Genomic DNA, 20,532 nt, shown 5'->3' with positions numbered 1-20,532 from the left:
TTTACATTAGTATATAAATACCTTGATGTGATCTTTGTGCTCAAATGTTTATACATGACTTTTATTTATGTATAAAAAACCTATGAAACAACTATTGAAAAGCGCGGTTTACATCTAATGAAGGAGGAGATTATAATAATTCTTGCCTAGACTTAGAATATATTTGATTGGGTTCATCCAAGTCGTGATCATGTGAGTTCGACGTGTGCCTCTTGATGGCGATGAAGCCAAAAACTTCAATGGAGGGAGGGCAAAATTTATTGACCTTTGTCACGTCTAACGAGCTTGATACTTATGAATGCTCGACTAGTGAGGGAGGGAGAGAGAGAGGGACGGTGTTTGTCATCGACGACGGTGGCTAGAGGTGGCTGTGGCTTGGTTGGGATTTGGGCTAGGGGGAGGGAGGGAGGGAGGAGGAGATTAGGGTTTAGGTGAGGGATTTCTTTGGAGGTGGTCAAATACAAATTAAAATGGACATGTGTTGCGATCTCATGACTAGTTGAGGCCGTTATGGTAAAAGTCATTGTCGATGGTGGTTATGCCCCCATATGGACAACTTAGATATTTGTCCAAGTTTCAATAATGGTCATTAATCTGTTAGTAAATTTTACAATCACAATAATGAAATTTGATTTTAATTACTTAATGCACCAAATTTTCCTTTTTTTCACAACAAAATTTGACGGGCTTTCTGGAAAACTATTGAGGTGGAGGTTAAATGGCAATGATATGGGAATCATAGAGCCGACCACGTCTCCTCCATATTAGCATCTCATCAAGGAATTGATAAACTATGGCCAAAGGAACCAATTAAAATACAATGAAATGTTAGTACATCGAATAATTGAAATAAAAGTTTTACGACTCGGTTGCATGCTAAAATTCAGTAATCAAGACTGGCATTCACCCTAAAATGTTTTGGCAATATTATGTTGATTATCGACTATTTGTGTATATGTTTCGCTTTTAATACATTTTTTAAAAATTTTTATTTGTTCTTTTCTTCTCTTTCCTCCTTTTCTCTTTTTGGATTTTCTCTTCTTTTCTTTTTTTCTTTATTTTTCCCTTTTTCCCTTACGCTTCTAGTGAATTCACTAGCTTCCCCAAATGGATGCACCAAGAGGCTATTGACTCCGCCCTTCTTGGAAACCTTAATTGTTATTGGATGAGTGTCGAAGATGCACACTGAGCCATTCGCCAAAGCAGAGAGGAAGTCGCGCGGGAACGAGAGGTGTGGAGGGGGTGCAGAAGTAGAGATTGGTGACCATAGTAGAATGGTGGTGGAGGGAGCCGAGGGAGGAGGCCACCGTCAGGTCATAGAGGTGGACGGTGGCGTTGCCGTGACGGATGAGATTGGGGAGAGGTGGGAGGGGTAGCAAACGAGTTTGGTTAGGGTTAGGGTATGGCCATCGGGGGAGTGCTTAAGGGGCTTGAGCTTGAAGGCCTAAATGAACTTCTTGTACGAGTCCACAATTAAACTCATGACAGCATGATCCGCCACCTATAGAGACTGGAAATATCGAAGAGAAATTTGCAGAGATGGTGAATTTCCGATCCTCTTTGATGTCGAAGGCAATGGTGATGAAATTAGGGCTTTAGGCCGCCGAACGATAGCAGTCTGATCAGGGCATCCCTCACCGGAGGCCGGCAACCTTCGCCGGCCATTAACGAGGCTGGACGGAAAGAAAAAATGGAAAAAGAAAAGAAAAAAAAGAAAATAAGAGAAAAGGAAAAAGAAAAGAAAAAAAAGAAATCGAAAAAAACTAAAATGCTAAAAATTGTTGACGTCATGCCAGACATGCCAAGTGGACAGCCAGTATCCATGTCAGCGATTTCTGTCCAAAATTGACCGGATGGTCTCAATTGGCATGAAAATCTTTAGGACTCAATTGACAAAATTGAATTTAGAACTGAAATGACAAATGTGCAATAGGTTTAGGACTTTTTGGACAATTTTCCCAGTAAAATTCTATCAAAATATCTCTAACATAATCTCTAACATAGGAAATTATGTTAGAGAAATCCCTAATAATCTCTAACATGCCCTCAAATTCAAGGTGATTAAGTCAGCTTGAGTTTGAAATCAAGTATATCAGTGTCCATTGGCTAAGACTTGGAGGATGAGGCGGTGTCCACAGCTGTTTATGGCAAAACTTCTAAATCTAGTTGGTTTGATAGCGGCGAGTGTAGTGGTGGTGTAACAACACGCGCAATGTCTTCCATATCTAGCTAGTTTGAGGGTGGCGAGCCTAGTGGTGGTGTAAAGACAAACGAAACATCGAGAATCGGAGGGGCAGGTGGCCAATGTGGCTGCTTGCGAAATAGTAACTTAGTAACACATCAAGCATCCTACATGGCTAGCTTGGGAAATTGTTATTGGGCGATGCTGCGATGAAAGCCACCTTTATGAAAAATAATAAATGCTCGACTGGGTGATGTGCAGTTGTTGCCTTTGGCATCGAAACACAACCATCATGGAATTGACTCGACTAAGCACTTCCTCGTATGAGAGTTTTTCGTATGGAAAGAATACTGTTGAGCGACAAATTATTTAAAAAAAATCCCTAATTATCTCTTACACTTGTCTTTCACCAAAGTCATCGGAGTTTTCATCAAACGGGCATCACCAAACACCAGAAGTCAAGAACTTACCTTCAACAAATAATATTTCATCTGAAACAATGCTTTTCCCTTATTTCAAGTCTAACATAGGTCTGTCCCTTCCCTATAGTTCACGTGAGCGGATATCCTTTAATCCTGACACATGATACTCACATGCCCTTATAAGTATACATGCAAAGCCATGTGTCTCTTCCGAGATGAGACTCATGCTAATTTGAAACCTAAAGACTAACTGTCATCACCATAAAGCATTAGTCATCTAATTATTCTCCCACTTGGTCATCAACTAAGTGAGACATGGCCACATGTAATTTACATGCAGCCTTACATCTAATAATTACTCATGGTCATCGTTTTAATCTTGGTAACATTAGACTCAAATGGTACCCCGCCATATCACTCTATTTTTCCATTTTGAGAAGCAGATTCTCCTATGATCTTATCTTTCATGAGTTAGAAGGTAGTTGAGGCATCCGATTGTTCCAGATTTTATTTAAGAGGTAAATGAAGACTCTAGACATTAAGTTAGTTCAATCTACTTAACAATTTTAAGCATGGTTGGTTGAGATATGTCATTTTGATGTGGTATAATATTATGGATATGGTGATTGTTGGATTCATTTTGTTTGTTTCATACATATTCAAAAGGTGTGTGATTGGCTTCCTTAAAGTGTGATATGTTTGGGAAGTGAAAATGACGAATATGAACCGGAGTAGATTTACACGTGAAACCGAGTAGATTTTACTTTTTGAATCTAATATACTTACTTCTGAACTCGAATGGGTTTTACTTTATCGATCTGAATATATTTACTGTTGAACCCGAGTAGATTTTACTTTATGAATATGATATATTTACTTCTGAACTCGAGTAGATTTTACTTTCTGAATCTGAATATATTTACTTTTGAACCCGAGTAAATTTTACTTTCTAAATTTGAATATATTTACTCTTGAACCTGAGTAGATTACATTTTCTGAATTAAAAATATATTTACTTATGAACCCAAGTAGATTAGATTTTCTGAATCTGAATATGCTTAATTCTGAACTCGAGTAAATTTTACTTTCTAAATCTGAATATACTTACTTCTGAACCGAGTAGATTTTACTTTCTAAATCTGAATATACTTACTTCTGAACCTAAGTCGATTTTACTTTTTGAATATGAATATACTTACTTCTGAACCTAAGTCGATTTTACTTTTTGAATATGAATATACTTACTTCTGAACCTGGATAGATTTTACTTTCCAAGTTGATCCCTAAAATAGAGAATTCTCTCTTAAATCACACAATTAGAAGTGTTCGTGATTCTCTCAATTCCATGACCTATAAATACACGTACCCACCACCCATAGAAAACATCAAGATAAGCGTTCGAGTTCAAAGCCCACACCAGGAAATATAAAGCATAAATAAACCTCCACAATTGTCAAACCCAACGCTCCAAGAGGAGACCCAATAAAACAGTTACATAAACTAAAACCCGAAGCCCAAATCTTCCGAAAATGAGACTTTTCATCCTCACCGCTACCGCCGTCCTCCTCCTCCTCCAAGTTTCGGCCACCCAGGCTGCCCGCAGGGCGGCGCTGGATGGGGGCTGGAACCCAATAAATGACCTGAGCGACCCTTACGTGGGGGAGATTGCTGACTTCGCGGTTAAGACGCACAACGACGAGGCCAAGACAGGGCTGGTGCTGGAGAAGGTGGTGAAGGGCGAGACGCAGGTCGTGTCGGGGACGAACTACAGGCTCGTCATCGAGGTCAAGGACGGGGCTGATACCAAGAGCTTTGAGGCCGTCGTTTTTGACAAGCCGTGGGAGCATGTCAGGAGTCTCACGTCGTTCGAGCCCGTTCAGGGCAACGTGTGAGGTCGTGTTGTCAACCCTTTTAGTAATTTGAGAATAAAACAAGATCTGGTTTTCATATTTGGAATTGAAATTGTTAGTCTGATCTGATGGCCCATTTCTATTTGAAACATTTGGTGCAATTTGAGGGAGCCTAAGTTTACCTTTCCTTTTCTTGTTCTGCTTTTGCTTTTAAAGGTCTGATCTAGCTTAATGCAACATGCAAGAATTTCGTGAAGGTGGATCAGATTAAGTGAGCTGAGATGAGAAATTTGCATATAACCTTTTCTTTTTCTTCGAGGAGTGCATTGAAATATTCGAATGTTGATCTTTGACGAAGGGACCAGTAAATTTAATGGATATCACTTTGGTATCTGCTCACGTGAACTATAGGGAAGGGACAGACCTATGTTAGACTTGAAATAAGGGAAAAGCATTGTATCAGATGAAATATTATTTGTTGAAGGTAAGTTCTTGACTTCTGGCGTTTGGTGATGCCCGTTTGATGAAAACTCAGATGACTTTGGGTGAAAGACAAGTGTAAGGGATAATTAGGGATTTTTTTTTAATAATTTGTCGCTCAACAGTGTTCTTTCCATACGAAAAACTCTCATACGAGGAAGTGCTTAGGCGAGTTAATTCCATGATGGCTATGTTTCGATGCCAACAGCAACAACTGCACATCACCTAGTCGAGCATTTATTATTTTTCACGGAGGTGGCTTTCGATGCCTGCCGCGCAGCATTGCCCAATAACAATTTTCCCAAGCTAGCCGTGTAGGACGCTTGATGTGTTGCTAATTTACTATTTCGCAAGCAGCCACATTGGCCACTTGCCCCCTCCAATTCTCGCTGTTTCGTTTGTCTTTACACCACCACTAGGCTTGCCACCCTCAAACCAGCTAGATATGGAAGACATTTCGCGTGTTGTTACACCACCACTACATTCATCGCTATCAAACCAACTAGATTTAGAAGTTTCGCCATAAACAACTGTGGACGCCGCCTCATCCTCCAAGTCTTAGCCGATGGACACTGATATACTTGATTTCAAACTGAAGCTGACTTAATTACCTTGAATTTGAGGGCATGTTAGAGATTATTAGGGATTTCTCTAACATAATTTCCTATGTTAGAGATTGTGTTAGAGATATTTTGATAGAATTTTTTACGGAAAATTGTTCAAAAAGTCCTAAACCTATTGCACTTTCGCCAAGTTAGTCTTTAAAACTTAAATTTTATCAATAGAGTCCTAAAGATCTTCACGTTTTGCTAATTAAGGCCATTCAGCCTATTTTACTCAGAAATCACTAACATGGACACCACAGCTATCCACATGGCATCTCCAACATTGACGTGAATAATTTTTAATATTTTAACTATTTTCGATGTATTTTTCTTTCTTTTTTTCTTTTCTTCTCTTTTCCTTCTTTTCCTTTTTTTCCTTTTTTTTCCTTTTCTCTTCTTTTATTTTTTTATTTTTTCCTTTTTCCCTCTGTCGAGCCTCATCGATAACCAGCGGAGGTCATCGGCCTCAAGCGAGGGATGCCCATATCACATAGTCGTCGTTCGAAAACATAAAACCCTAATTTTGTCACCAATGCGACGAGGCCCAGCGGAGGTTGCCGGCCTCGGGGAGTCGCAATATTGAGATGATATGTAACTCCTTTACCATCTTAAACTAGCATGGTCCATTTCAAAGCCACACTAGCACGCACGAATTGACTATACATATATATGTGTGTGTGTGTGAATGTAAGTCGTAATTTTAACGTAAAACACACAAGTAAATTGACTAGTCGGCATTACACGAATAAATTGAAGAACTTATACTGTTCACAGGTAACATAGTATATTTTCCCTCTTACAAAAGTTTTTTTTTTTCATTTTATAAAGCATTCTTTAACTTACGTAAGAATAATTTTCTAACGCAAATAATAATTATGTATCATGATTTGAGAACCGCTTATGTAGAGAATAAATTACACCGATAATGTATTGGTACTTTCTAAATAAGTCTAATTTTGTAGGTTAATAGACTTTAATTTTTTTTCACGGAAAATATATCTATTGGTGGAACTATTAGACAAAAAGGTGGGTTTAATGGTCATAGTTATTTTTGAGGAGATGGAATGATAGAAACGGATGAGAACGAAACTATTCTAAAAAAACAGGTATGAAAATAAAGAGTGATTGATTTGGTTGGTTTCCAGTCTTTCAGTTGCAAAACTTGTGGCAACTATTGCTCCGTCATTTCTAAAACTGACAGGGTGGTCATGCTAGCACGATCCATATTTATTGAAGGACTAAGACACTAAATTAGGAAACGCTATAAATAACTTCACATTAAGAAACTTTAAATTAGGAAAAATCAGATTAGAAAATCAACTTAAATTAGGAAACCACAGTTCAGCTAATAGAAAGAGCTTTTATTCTTCAACTTATGGAAATGACCTATGGACTCATGTTGTACGATGAAATGTCCCTTGGCTTGTATTTAGTGGAATCCGAAACTCCCGTATTACTCACATCCTTAATAAGGTCACCGTGGCTTCTGTTACATATCAAGAATTAATTTCCATAATCCATGAAATAATCAACTTGCCTTATGTTCTAAGTTGACCCTAAAACATATATTTTTTCCCAAATCACATGACAAGTGTCCGTAATTCTCTCAATTCCAAGGCCTATAAATACACGTACCCACCACCCATGGAAAACATCAAGATAAGAGGAGACCCGAGAAAACGGTTACCAAAACCAAAACCGAAGCCGAAAGCCTCCGAAAATGCGTCTCCTCATCCTCGCCGTTGCCGCCGTCCTCCTCCTCCTCCAAGTCTCAGCCGCCAGGGCCGCCCGCAGGGAGCTGGTCGGGGGCTGGAGCCCGATAAAGGACCTGAGCGACCCGTACGTGGGGGAGATCGCTAAGTTCGCCGTCAAGACGCACAATGACGAGGCCAAGACGGGGCTGGTGCTGGAGAAGGTGGTGAGGGGCGAGACGCAGACCGTGTCAGGGACGAACTACAGGCTCGTCATCCAGGTCAAGGACGGGGCCGAGACCAAGAACTTCGAGGCCGCCGTTTTTGACAAGCCGTGGGAGCATGTCAGGCGTCTCACTTCGTTCAAGCCCGTTTTGGGCAACGCGTGAGATCATGTTTGAGAATAATCGATGTCAACCATTTCAGGAATTTGACAATAAAACAAGATCCGGTTTTCATTTTTAGAATTGAAATATTAAGTCTGATGTGATGGCCCATTTCTGTTTGAAACATTTGGTGCAATTTGGGGGATCCTAGGTTTACCTTTCCTTTTCTTATTCTGCTTCTGCTTTTCTAGGTTTGATCTTGCACAATGCAACATGCAAGAATTTCGTGAAGGGGGATCAGATTAGGTGAGCTGAGATGAGAAATCTGCATATAACCTTTTCTTTTCCTTCGAGGAGTGCACTGAAATATTCGAATGTTGATCTTTGACGGAGGGACCAGCAGATTCAAGGGGGGAAGAACAGCATTGGTGCCAAAACTTGTGTACGGAGACCACTTTGGTGCCAAAACTTTCATTTGGATCACTTAAGTGTCAAAAGTTTACGCCGGCGATCACTTAAGTGCCAAATCGGAGAAAAAACGATCACTTAAGTGCCAACGGCGAGAAATTCCGATCAAATTTAATACGTGGCTTTTATATTTAAATTTTAATGACACGTGGCATTTCCATGTGTATAATTCAAATTTTTAAATATTTTTTTCTGATTTTCTTTTTTTTTTCTTTTCTTTCTTCTTATTTCCGATGGCCGGCGTCCGGCCACCGGCCATGGCCGGCCTCGCCGGGCGTCGCCTTCCTCCGGGCGAGGCCGGCCCTCGCTGAGGCCACGGCGGCCTCGCCGGGCCTCGCCCGGAGGAAGGCGAGGCCCGCGAGGCCGGCCATGGCGGTGGCCGGACGCCGGCCATTGGAAATAAGAAGAAAGAAAAGAAAAAAAAAAAGAAAAGAAAGAAAAGAAAAAAAAAAGGAAAAGAAAGGAAAAAAAAAAGAAAAGAAATGCCATGTCAGGCCCTCCGGCGAGCCACATCGGCCTCCGGCGAGCCACATCGGCTTGAGAAATTAATAAAAAAATGCCACGTCAGATTTCTGGCGAAGTGGCACTTAAGTGATCGTTTTTCACAACTTTTAGCACTTAAGTGATCCGATTGAAAGTTTTGGCACCAAAGTGGCCTCCGTACACAAGTTTTGGCACCAATGCTGTTCTTCCCCCCAGATTCAAGGGATATCACTTTGGTATCTGCTCACGTGAACAATAGGGAAGGGACAGACCTATGTTAGACTTGAAATAAGGGAAAAGCATTGTTTCAGATGAAATATCATTTGCCGACGGTAAGTTCTTGACTTCTGGCGTTTGGTGATGCCCGTTTGATGAGAAACTCAAATGACTTTGGGTGAAAGATAAGTGATAGAAATAATTAGGGATTTCTCTAAGATAATTTGTTGCCGGCCTCGGGCGAGGGACGCCCTAATCACACCGCCGTCATTCGACGGCCTAAAACCATAATATCGTCGCCACTGCCTTCAACATCAAAGAGGATCGGAAATTCACCATCTCTACACATATCTCTCCGATATTTCCAGTCTCTACGGGCCGCGAATCGTGCTGTCATGAATTTAATTGCGGGCTCGTATGAGAAGTTCATTTGGGGCACCAAGCTCAAGCCCCTCAAGCATTCTCCCCATGGCCATACCCTAGCCCTAACCAAACTCTTCTACTACCTCTCCTACCTCTCTCCAATCTCGTCGGTCGCGGCTGGCAACCCCGTCGCAGCCTCCAGCACCGGCGATGCCACTGTCCACCTCTATAACCTAACGACGGCCTCCTCCCTCGGCTCCCTCCACCACCATTCTACTACGGTCACCGCCCTATGCTTCTACACCCCTCCGCACCTCTCATTCCCGCACGATCTCCTCCTTGCTTCGATGGACGGCTCAGTGTGCATCTTCGACACTAATCCCTTTGTGCACTTGAAAACAATTAGGGTTTACAAGAAGGGCGGAGTCAATAGCCTCTTGGTGCATCCGTTGGGGAAGCAGGTGAATTCACTAGAAGGACGAGGGAAAAAGGGAAAACGAAAAAAGAGAGAAAGGGAAGCAACAGAAAATGAAAAGAAAATGAAAAGCAGGAAAGAGAAGAAAAGAACAAATAAAAAATTCAAAAAAAGTATCAAACTATTAGTGAAAGCGAAACCTGTACACAAATAGTCGATATCCAAAATAATCTCGCAGATCATTTAGACTCCTATTGTTACTGAATTTAAGGGAATATTATCACAACATGTGTATTTATCAACACCCTCGCCTTTGTATAGAACAATAGCAGTCTCATGATATTGATAATTTTGAAGAAATCGATGATGATTTTTAGACGTTTAGGCAAATTGGGATTAGAGTTAAAGTTTGAAATTTTTTCGGACAAAAAACAAAGTTTGGGACAATATTGAACCTAAAGTTGGGGGGCTTTTTAAGGGAGTTTTGCCGGAGCAAGGACAAAAATACTAAGAATTTTTGCTAAAACTTAGTATATCCAATGATTTGGTAATTGGATGTTCAAGTAAGAGCGAAACCTATACATAAATAGTAGATATCCAATATAATATTGCCAAAACATTTAGGGGTGAATGCTAGTCTTGATTAACGAATTTCAGCATGCAATAGAGTCACAAAACTTTAATTTCAATTATCCGATGTACTAAGATTTCATTGTGTTGTAATTGGTTCCTTTGGCCATAATTGATCAATTCCTTGATGAAATGCTAACATGGAGGAGACATGGTCAACTTTATGTAAGCCGTCCGTGAGGCGCGGCTGAGCGCCCTAGGATCACCAAAGCAAGAAATAGATGGTACAGTAAAAGGATAGACGGGATTTGTACACATGTTTTGGAATCCATCGCCTCTGGATGCGGAAATGACGACGAACAGGTGCCAGAGCTCTTCTCCCCTATAACCCCCAGAGTCCCTGCCGCTATGAGACCGCCTCAACCCTCACAAGTACTGTATGCGAGGTTTGAGAGTGTTTAAGAGAGAGTTGGGATAGGGGAGGGACTTCCAGCTCTATTTATAGAGTTTCCGGCCAAGCCCTCTCACAACGGGCCGGGCTCAACTCGGCCCACACAAGCCAGACCCATATCAGACTGATTTAAAATTCTTATATCCAACCTTATTAGACTAAGCCCGTAAACGGTTAATTACAATCTCAATTAATGTAGCCCACATACACGAAAACTCTTACATTCTCCCATTTGGACTATATTAATTGAAATCGTACGGTATGTGTGCACCTTTATATTGGTCTAGGGATTATTCTTAATAGTCAATCCGATCCCATAAAGTCTCAAACATCGAATCATGGTGGTAACTGCATGAACATCAAACGTAGAGCCTTCCATGGTTACAAGTGCCTTTGACTTTACTGATATGGATTCGATATGGTTATGCAGCAAACGGATAACACCTCATAAAGAGTTATACCTTATGTGTTATCCCCTTTGTTAGTCCACATTCTCTCTCCTTAAATGTCACAAAAAAACTGATGTGTCACTAGAGATTATCTTTATGGTTCCAATGAACCTATATATGTCTTATCCTTATTGTTAACATTACTTTATGTGTAATAAGACATATCCTTAAGGCTAATAACTAAATGCCCATAGCCTTTACTCGAGATTTACACAGTACCTTAAGATTTTCACCTTATATGTGTATTTGGCATGACAACAATGCATTCAAAAACACCTTATTGAATGCAAATGAGTTGATACACATCCAAAATGTTACTAAATGTAACAAAAACACAGATGTAAACTTTATTAGAGCAAAGATAAAAGCAGCTCCCACTAAATAACATCATCCCATGATACTCCTAAGCCCATGTTAACGACATGTTGTTTATATATACAAGGGCGAAGGTCTTTAGTTAGTGGATCTGCTACCATATCATCTGTGAAAATATGCTCTACTGTAATATCACCATCCCTAACTTTTTCCTTTATAGTCAAGTACTTGACCTCCATATACTTAGACCCCTTGAGACATCTGTTGTTATTAACAAACAATACTGCAGAGTTATTGTCACAATACAACTGTATGGGCCTATCCACAAAATCAAAAACGGTCAACTCCCTAATGAGGTTCCGAAGCCAAATTGCCTGAGTAGCGGCCGAAAAGCATGCTACAAACTCCGCTTGCATGGTAGAGGATTGCATTGATTTCTGTTTTCACTTTTTCATGATACTGCACCTCCTGCTAACTTAAAGACGTAACCCGTTGTCGAATTCTTTTCATCCTGATAGCCAACAAAGTCTGAATCCGAATACCCTACCAGTTGTAGGTCCTGAACATGTCTGTAGAGCAGCATATAGTCTTTTGTCCTCTTTAATTACCTCAAAACCTTCTTGGCAGCAACCCAGTGATCATGTCCTGGATTTGACTGATATCTGCCTAGAAGTCCTATTGCAAAAGCAATGTCTGGTCCAGTGCAAACTTGAGCATACATGATACTTCCAAGTGCACTAGCATAAGGTATATCTTTCATTTAGGTTTTCTCAACATCTATATGAGGACACTGTGACAGACTCAGTTTATCACATTTTACGACAGGAGCAATTCCTGGCTTGCAGTGCTGCATACTGAATCTTTATAAAATACGATCAATATATGCCCTCTGAGACAAACCCAATACTCGGCGAGAACGATCCCTATGGATCTCAATGCCTAGGACAAAAGACGCCTCATCAAGGTCCTTCATGTCAAAATTCTTCGACAACAATCGCTTTGTCTCATATAGTAAACCAATATCACTACTCGCAAGTAAGATATCGTCGACATAGAGTATGAGAAAATAAATTTCGTCGCACTAACATTGCTGTATATACACTAATCCAACTTGTTTCAATAAAATCGAATGAAGTGACAACACTATGAAACTTCAAGTACCATTATCTAGAAGCTTGCTTAAGGCCATAAATAAACTTTTTCAATCTATACACAAGCTCACCTTATTCATCAGTTGTAAAACTTTCGGGTTGCACCATATAGACTTCTTCATCAAGGTCTCCATTTAGAAAGGCAGTCTTAACATCCATCTAGTGTAACTCCATGTCAAAATGAGCTACTAATGCCATGATCACTCTGAAAGAATCTTTAGAAGAGACTGGAGAAAAAGTTACCTCATAGTCTACTCCTTCTTTCTGAGTGAAACTCTTGGCTACCAGTCTGGCTTTGAACTTCTCAATCTTTCCTTTGAAGTCCCTTTTGGTTTTGTACATCCATTTGCAGCCAACAGGCTGGTAACTTTTAGGCAATTCAATAAGCTCCCAAACATCATTATGTTTCATAGATTGTATCTCATCTTTCATTGCATCCACCCACATATCTAATTGAGAACAAGAAACAGCATATGAATGAGTTACTGGATCAACCACGCAGCCTATATCGCAGTCATGCTCTCCTAGATAGACCATATAATCTGGTGGTATAGCGGATCGTCTCTACCTGATAGATCTCCTTAGTTGAGCTATTACAACTTCATCCTGCACCTGAGGGGCTTGAAGTACTTCATCAGGAGGTGTTTCAATAACAGAATCCTGGACCACAACAGGTTGAGTCCGTGGTGTAGGGGTCTCCATTATTATCTGTACAGATAGAGAGAAAGACACACTAGTACCTACCATATCGTTATCCTCAATAATCTGAGAGCAACTACATTCTTCGGCCACATCAAATTCTAGAAACTTCGCTGTCTGTGATTCCACAATTCTTGTGCTCCATGGGGACTGTAAAACCGATATCCCTTCGAATGATCTAGGTAAGATACGAAGTAACATTGAGTGATTCTAGATTCCAACTTGCTAAATGTTGGATTGTATAACCTTACTTCTGCAGGACACCCCCAGACTTTAAGATGATTCAAGCTAGGTTTACGTCCAATCCATAACTCAAAAGGAGTCAATGGAACAGCCTTGGTAGGAACACGGTTTAGAATGTAGAAAGCTGTTTTCAAAGCTTCACTCCATAAAAAACTAGGTAAGTTTGTCCTACTAATCATACTCTTTATCATGTCCATAAGGGTGCGATTCCGCCTTTCGGCCACACCATTCTGTTTAGGACTCCCGGGCATAGTGAACTGAGCCACTATCCCAGAATCCTTCAAGTATTTGGCAAATGGCCCTTTAAGCTGTCCAGCATCGCCATGTCTGCCATAATACTCACCACCCCGATCAGACCTAACAACCTTTATGACTTTTCCCAACTGTTTCTCGACTTCAGTCAGAAAAATCTTGAACTTGTTAAGAGACTCAGACTTTTCTATACAAACCATTTGATATATTGCAACACCTAACCTTATTTGAATTAAAGAACATAGAAACAACGTTGTTTTTTATTTCAAAAGAGTAGCCACACACATCCAAACAAGATACGTAAACTAAGTTTCGTCTGAAGGAAGGTACATAAAAGGTGTTTCTTAACATCATATTAAAACCAGAATCCAGAATTAAAATGACATCTCCCACGAATTCGACGTCGACTTTCTTGTTGTTTCCTACCGTGAGCTTTGATTTATCCTGATTTGGCTTCCTTCTGTTTGTGAATCCTTGAATGCTTACGCTTGGACAACCAAGTTTTATATCTATTACAGTCTTTCTTCATGTGACCCTTCTTTCTACAAAAGTAGCAATGAACACCATCATTTTTCAAGGATGCTATCTTAGGACCCAGATGGTCAGAATGACTAGTGGTTTTAGGAGTTCCTTTATAAGTATGATTTTTTATCTTCTTACTCCTCTTGCTGCTGGAACTAGAGGCATAAAAAGAAAGATTTCCTTTATCTTTCTTTAGTTTCTCTTCCTCTGCCACCACCCTAACTATTAGGTCATTGATTGACCAAGTTTCATTTTGGGAATTATAATTGATTTTTATAATTCCAAACTCAGTAGGAAGGGTGTTCAGGGCTTGATGCACAATGTAGGCATCAGAAAGGACAATATTATGAGCCTTCAGTTTTGTCTGCAGGTCTACCATCCTAAGAATGTAATCCCTAGCCCCACCAGAACCATCATACCTCATATTGCTGAGTACATGCATATAAGTCTCACTCTCAGCATTAGACGAGACACGATTCCTTGCTTGCAAGGTATCCATCATTTCTTTAGCAGTACAGTCAACTGGCAAATCACTCTTCAAGTGGTCCTGAATGGATCACTTCATGAATAACAAACAAATCCGATTGCTCTTTTCCCAAGTAGCACGGTCTACCTTTTCTATATTCATACTATCAACAGTGACGTCTGCTGGCTTATTCTCAGTAAGAGCAATATGAATACCTGTCAGCTCCATACCAAATAGAAAATCCTCTTTCCATTTCTTAAAATTTGAACCAGTAAGAACCTCAATACTAATGGAGTTGCCGTTTAGAGAGTAGGTGACTGGGAAAATAAGCAATGTTTATAATCAGCATTATGTGAGTACTATCTTGAGAGTTACATACACCATCATATAATCACCTTTGGACATAATACATGACATGCAGTTATATACCCTCTACATGACAACGGCCATGAGAATATATTCTAATCTTTTATGAATTTACCACCTTTGGGTGTATGAACCACTAGGATTAGTCATTCCTCAAGCATATACTATACATGTATCCCTCCATGAACCAATACATAATCACTTCCTTTGGGAGTATGACAGCACATTAGAACAAGAGACATCCTTAACAATACGAGACTGATATTTCTCAAACCCAATCAAGTGTGCCACTTTGGCGGTCACTACCCAATTGAATCCTTGAAACTCTCTCATACCAAGGATATAAGCTTTATGTATCACGTTCATCATATACATGTAATTCTAGACTTGAAGACATGGGCAATGTCACTAAAATTACACACTATGCTAATTACATCGTTGTAATCATTGATATATGTTAAACCTTATACATACTATCAATGAATCATGCTCTACACATTCTTTATGTGGTCGTGTACATGTAAGCTTTAATATGTGTTTCCGAAACCATAGAGAAATACAGGAAAATACGCAAATATAACCTAAAAATACGCATATATAGGGTTCTGTATGTATTTTCATATCCTTAAAAGTATCAAACATGTAAAATAAATATACGACAATGTAGATAATCTTAATACGAGCACGTCGGTACCTTACACGCTCTAAACGGAGCCCGGACGCGCCCTCACGCGCCTCCTGAATGCGTAGCGCGTGAAGCGCACGCACTGGCGTGTAATCCGTCCTAAAAGGGCCTAACCGCCAACCGGTCCAACCGCAGACCGGTTCGACCGATCAACGGTCAACTCGGGTCGGGTCACCCAGTCAACGAGTCAAACCCGAGTCGGTTCCGGAGTCGGGTCGGGTCAGCCGGATCGACTCGGCTCGCAGAAACCCTAGCGCGTGCGTTGCACGCGCTAGGAACACCCACACGTGTGCCGCCGGGGCTCACCGACACCCCAACGCGTGCCAGCACGTGTGGCCACTTTCGACGGTCCCCGGAGGTCGGCAACCACTCAAAATTCTTATTTCGAGCCGATCTATCAGTTTATGTGATTTATTCTAACTTTCATCAGACGAAAAATCGAAAATCACATACGAAACAGTATGGTCTAATCCTCGATTATGGCGGCTCTGACACCACATGTAAGCCGTCCGTGAGGCGCGGGTGAGCGCCCTAGGATCGCCATAGCAAGAAATAGATGATACGGTAAAAGGATAGACGGGATTTGTGCACCTGTTTTGGAATCCATCGCCTTTGGATGCGGAAATAACGACGAACAGGTACCGGAGCTCTTTTACCCTATAAACCCCGGAGTCTCTGGCACTATGAGACCGCCTCAGCCCTCACAAGTACCGTATGCGAGGTTTGAGAGTGTTTGAGAGAGAGTTGGGATAGGAGAGGGACCTCCAGCTCTATTTATGGAGTTTCCGGTCAGGCCCTCTCATAACGGGTCGGGCTCAACTTAGCCCACACAAGCTAGGCCCATATCAGACTGATTTAGAATCCTTATATCCAACCTTATTAGACCTAGCCCGTAAACGGTTAATTACAATCTCAATTAATGTAGCCCACATACACGAAAACTCTTACACTTTATGATCAATTCCCATATCATTGCCATTTAACCTCCATCTCAATAGTTTTCCAAAAGGCTTGTCAAATTTCAGATGAAATCTTGTAGGGGAAAAAGCGGAAATTTGGTGCATTGAGTAATTAAAATCAAATATCATTACTATGAATGTGAAATTTACTAAAAGATTAATGACCATTATTGAAAGTTGGAGAAATATCTAAGTTGTCCCTATGGTGGCATAACCATCATCGACAATGACTTTTACTAGTCATGAGATCGCACCACACGTCCATTTTAATTTGTATTTGACCACCTCCAAAGAAATACCTCACCCAAACTCTAATCTCCTCCTCCCTCCCTCCTTCCCCCTAGCCCAAATCCCAACCAAGCCACAGCCACCTCTAGTCACCGTTGTCGATGACAAACACCACCCTCTCTCTCTCCCTCCCTCCCTACTCAAGCTTTCATAAGTATCGAGCTCGTTAGCCACGACAGAGGTCGATAAATTTCGCCCACCCTCCCTTGAAGTTTTTTGCTCCAACGCCGTCAAGAAGCACACGTCGAACTCACATGATCACGACTTGGATGAACCCAATCAAATAGATTTGAAGTCGGGCAAGAATCTCCATAATCTCCTCCATCATTAGATGTAGCCCAGGGGAAGAACAGCATTGGTGCCAAAACTTGTGTACGGAGGCCACTTTGGTGTCAAAAGTTTCATTTGGATCACTTAAGTGCCAAAAGTTTACGCCGGTGATCACTTAAGTGACAAATCGGAGAAAAAACTATCACTTAAGTGCCAACGGCGAGAAATTCCCATCAAATTTAATACGTGGCTTTTATATTTAAATTTTAATGACACATGGCATTTCCACGTGTATAATTCAATTTTTTAAATATTTTTTTCTGATTTTTTTCTGTCTTTTCTTTTTTCTTTTTTCTTTTCTTTCTTTTCTTTTTTTTTTTCTTTTCTTTCTTCTTATTTCCGATGGCCGGCGTCCGGCCACCGGCCACCGGCCATGGCCGGCCTCGCCGGGCGTCGCCTTCCTCCGGGCGAGGCCCGACGAGGCCGCCGTGGCCTCGCCGAGGGCCGACCTCGCCGGATCTGGGCGAGGCGAGCCCTCGCCGGGGCTCGCCCCGCCCGTGGCGACCTCGACCCTCACCTAGGCGGAGGCGAGCCCCGGCGAGGACTCGCCTCGCCGTATCCGGGCGAGGCCGGCCTCGACGAGGCCACGGCTGCCTCTGGCGAGGCTGGCCTCGCCGGATCCGGCGAGGCGAGCCCTCGCCGGGGCTCACCCCCGCCCGGTGACCTCGGCCCTCGCCTGGGCAGGGCGAGCCCTGGCGAGGGCTCGCCTCGCCAGATCCGGCGAGGCCGGCCCTCGCCGAGGCCACGTCGGATTTCCGGCAAAGTGGCACTTAAGTGATCGTTTTTCACAACTTTTAGCACTTAAGTGATCCGATTGAAACTTTTGGCACCAAAGTGGCCTCCGTACATAAGTTTTGGCACCAATGTTGTTCTTCCCCCGATGTAGCCCTCGCTTATCAATAGTGATTTCATAGATTTTTTATAAATAAAAAAAAGTCATATATAAACATTCGAGCACAAAGATCACATCAAGGTTTATATATACTAATGCAAAAATTCTTATGGTTAATGTTGAGGTACAATATTTCTTTAGTACAAAGGAGTAATAATGCATAGGATTTAATATTAGGATAAATAACATGACGAGAGAGAAGACAGGGAGGGGAGAGAGCAACATGTGTTAACGACTTTGAAAGTAGGACTCGAGATCCAGTTGGATCCAGCGAATCGGCCACCGTGCACCCGCGACCATCAAATCGCTCCCCAAGCGCGGACGGCCAGCCGTTTGCCTCCTTCATACTCAAACTTTACCACTAATTTTGACACATATCCTTGAGTCATCATTCGTATTAAGCCACTTTAGTAAGCCACTTGTTTTCCTTAAATAGCATGAGAGCCACTTGTGTTATCTTTGCATGTCAAGACTCATTTTGACACATAATACTCATATGCCCTTATAAGGATACGTGCGAAGCCATGTGTCTCTTCCAAGGTGAGACTCATGCTAACTTGACACCTAAAGACTAATAAGTGTCATCACCATAAAGCATTAGTCATCAAATTCTTCTCCCATTTGGCCATCAACTAGGTGAGACATGGCCACATGTGATTTACATGCAACCTTGCATCTAATAATTACCCATGGTCATCGTTTTAATCTTGGTAACATTAGACTCAAATCGTACCTAGCCGTATCACTCTATTTTTCCATTTTGAGAAGCAAATTCTCCTTTGATCTTATCTTTCACGAGTTAGAAGGTAGTTGAGGCATTCGATTGTTCAAGATTTTATTTAAGAGGTAAAGGAAGACTCTAGACATTAAGTTAGTTCAATTTACTTAACAATTTTAAGCATGGTTGGTTGAGATATGTCATTTTAATGTGGTATAATATTATGGATATGGTGATTGTTGGATTCATTTTGTTTGTTTCATACATATTCAAAAGGTGTGTGATTGGCTTCCTTAAAGTGTGATATGTTTGGGAAGTGAAAATGATGAATATGAACCGGAGTAGATTTACACGTGAAATCGAGTAAATTTTACTTTTTGAATCTAATATATTTACTTCTGAACTCGAATGGGTTTTACTTTATCGATCTGAATATATTTACTTCTGAACCCGAGTAGATTTTACTTTATGAATATGATATATTTACTTCTGAACTCGAGTAGGTTTTACTTTCTGAATCTGAATATATTTACTTTTGAACCCGGGTAAATTTTACTTTCTAAATTTGAATATATTTACTCTTGAACCTGAGTAGATTACATTTTCTGAATTAAAAATATATTTACTTATGAACCCAAGTAGTTTAGACTTTCTGAACCTGAATATGCTTAATTCTGAACTCGAGTAGATTTTACTTTCTGAATCTAAATATACTTATTTCTGAACCTTACTTTCTGAATCTAAATATACTTACTTCTGAACCCGGATAGATTTTACTTTCTAAGTTGACCCTAAAATAGAGATTTCGTTCTTAAATCACACAAGAAGTGTCCGTCATTCTCTCAATTCCAAGACTTATAAATACACGTACCCACCACCCAAAGAAAACATCAAGATAAGCGTTCGATTTCAAAGCCCCCACCATGAAATATAAAGCATAAATAAATATCCACAATTGTCAAAACCAACGCTCAAAGAGGAGACCCAAGAAAACAGTTACAAAAACCAAAACCCGAAGCCGAAATCTTCCGAAAATGAGACTTTTCATCCTCGCTGCTACCGCCGTCCTCCTCCTCCTCCAAGTCTCGACCACCTGGGCCGCCCGCAAGGAGGCACTGGTCGGGGGCCTGGAACCCGATAAATGACCTGAGCGACCCTTACGTGGGGGAGATTGCTGACTTCGCCGTTAAGACGCACAACGACGAGGCAAAGACAGGGCTGGTGCTGGAGAAGGTGGTGAAGGGCGAGACGTAGGTTGTGTCGGGGACGAACTACAGGCTCGTCATCGAGGTCAAGGATGGGGCTGAAACCAAGAGCTTCGAGGCCGTCGTTTTTGACAAGCCGTGAGAGCATGTCAGGAGTCTCGCGTCGTTCGAGCCCGTTCAGGGCAACGCATGAGGTCGTGCTGTCAACCCTTTTAGTAATTTGAGAATTAAACAAGATCTGGTTTTCATATTTGGAATTTAAATTTTTAGGTAGCGCATGATAACCATTACGTTGTCCGTCTAACCTGGTTTTCGTTCCCGAAAATAGCTTTGGACCAAAACCCGTTTGGTAACGCAATTCCATTTTTCTATTTCGGAACAACTTTTTGTTCCAAACCGATTCCAGAACCAGAAATCGAACAAAAAAAAAGTAGATTTTCTACTTCTAGACAAAAAATGAGAATCATTTC

The 20,532-nt window shown here is 41.2% G+C and overlaps 3 protein-coding genes and 1 pseudogene across 3 annotated transcripts; all 4 read left to right on the top strand.

Annotated features, from left to right (window-relative positions):
• Positions 1 to 4,133: 4,133 nt before the first annotated feature.
• LOC115668835 (cysteine proteinase inhibitor 1-like) lies at positions 4,134 to 4,577 on the top strand. Its single transcript, XM_030590207.2, has one exon. It carries the CDS (start codon positions 4,134 to 4,136, stop codon positions 4,494 to 4,496), a length of 363 nt encoding a protein of 120 aa, XP_030446067.2. The 3' UTR covers positions 4,497 to 4,577.
• Positions 4,578 to 7,222: 2,645 nt separating this feature from the next.
• Positions 7,223 to 7,782, top strand: LOC130139381 (cysteine proteinase inhibitor 1-like). The gene has a single exon (XM_056316195.1). It carries the CDS (start codon positions 7,260 to 7,262, stop codon positions 7,617 to 7,619), a length of 360 nt encoding a protein of 119 aa, XP_056172170.1. The 5' UTR covers positions 7,223 to 7,259; the 3' UTR covers positions 7,620 to 7,782.
• A 1,336-nt stretch (positions 7,783 to 9,118) lies between these two features.
• LOC130139342 (uncharacterized) lies at positions 9,119 to 10,973 on the top strand. The gene is made up of 2 exons (XM_056316142.1): positions 9,119 to 9,547; positions 10,953 to 10,973. Exons 1-2 carry the CDS (start codon positions 9,119 to 9,121, stop codon positions 10,971 to 10,973), a joined length of 450 nt encoding a protein of 149 aa, XP_056172117.1.
• Positions 10,974 to 19,891: 8,918 nt separating this feature from the next.
• LOC115663865 (cysteine proteinase inhibitor 5-like) lies at positions 19,892 to 20,255 on the top strand (annotated as a pseudogene).
• Positions 20,256 to 20,532: the final 277 nt, after the last annotated feature.

Source organism: Syzygium oleosum, unplaced genomic scaffold (genome assembly GCF_021117445.2).
Source record: "Syzygium oleosum isolate NSW1041296 unplaced genomic scaffold, Sole_v2.1 Sole_v2.11, whole genome shotgun sequence".
Taxonomy (NCBI): Eukaryota; Viridiplantae; Streptophyta; class Magnoliopsida; order Myrtales; family Myrtaceae; genus Syzygium; species Syzygium oleosum.
The sequence above is the reverse complement of the archived record's forward strand: the minus strand, read 5'-3'. Positions and strand labels throughout refer to the sequence as shown.

What these genes read in the sequence shown, in the direction of transcription:
- LOC115668835 (XM_030590207.2), top strand. Translation starts at nt 4,134, where the DNA reads ATGAGACTTTTCATCCTCACCGCTACCGCCGTCCTCCTCCTCCTCCAA.
- LOC130139381 (XM_056316195.1), top strand. Translation starts at nt 7,260, where the DNA reads ATGCGTCTCCTCATCCTCGCCGTTGCCGCCGTCCTCCTCCTCCTCCAA.
- LOC130139342 (XM_056316142.1), top strand. Translation starts at nt 9,119, where the DNA reads ATGAATTTAATTGCGGGCTCGTATGAGAAGTTCATTTGGGGCACCAAG. An exon ending in TGCATCCGTTGGGGAAGCAG is followed by an intron (nt 9,548 to 10,952) that starts GTGAATTCACTA and finishes ATGGTTATGCAG; the next exon opens with CAAACGGATAACACCTCATA.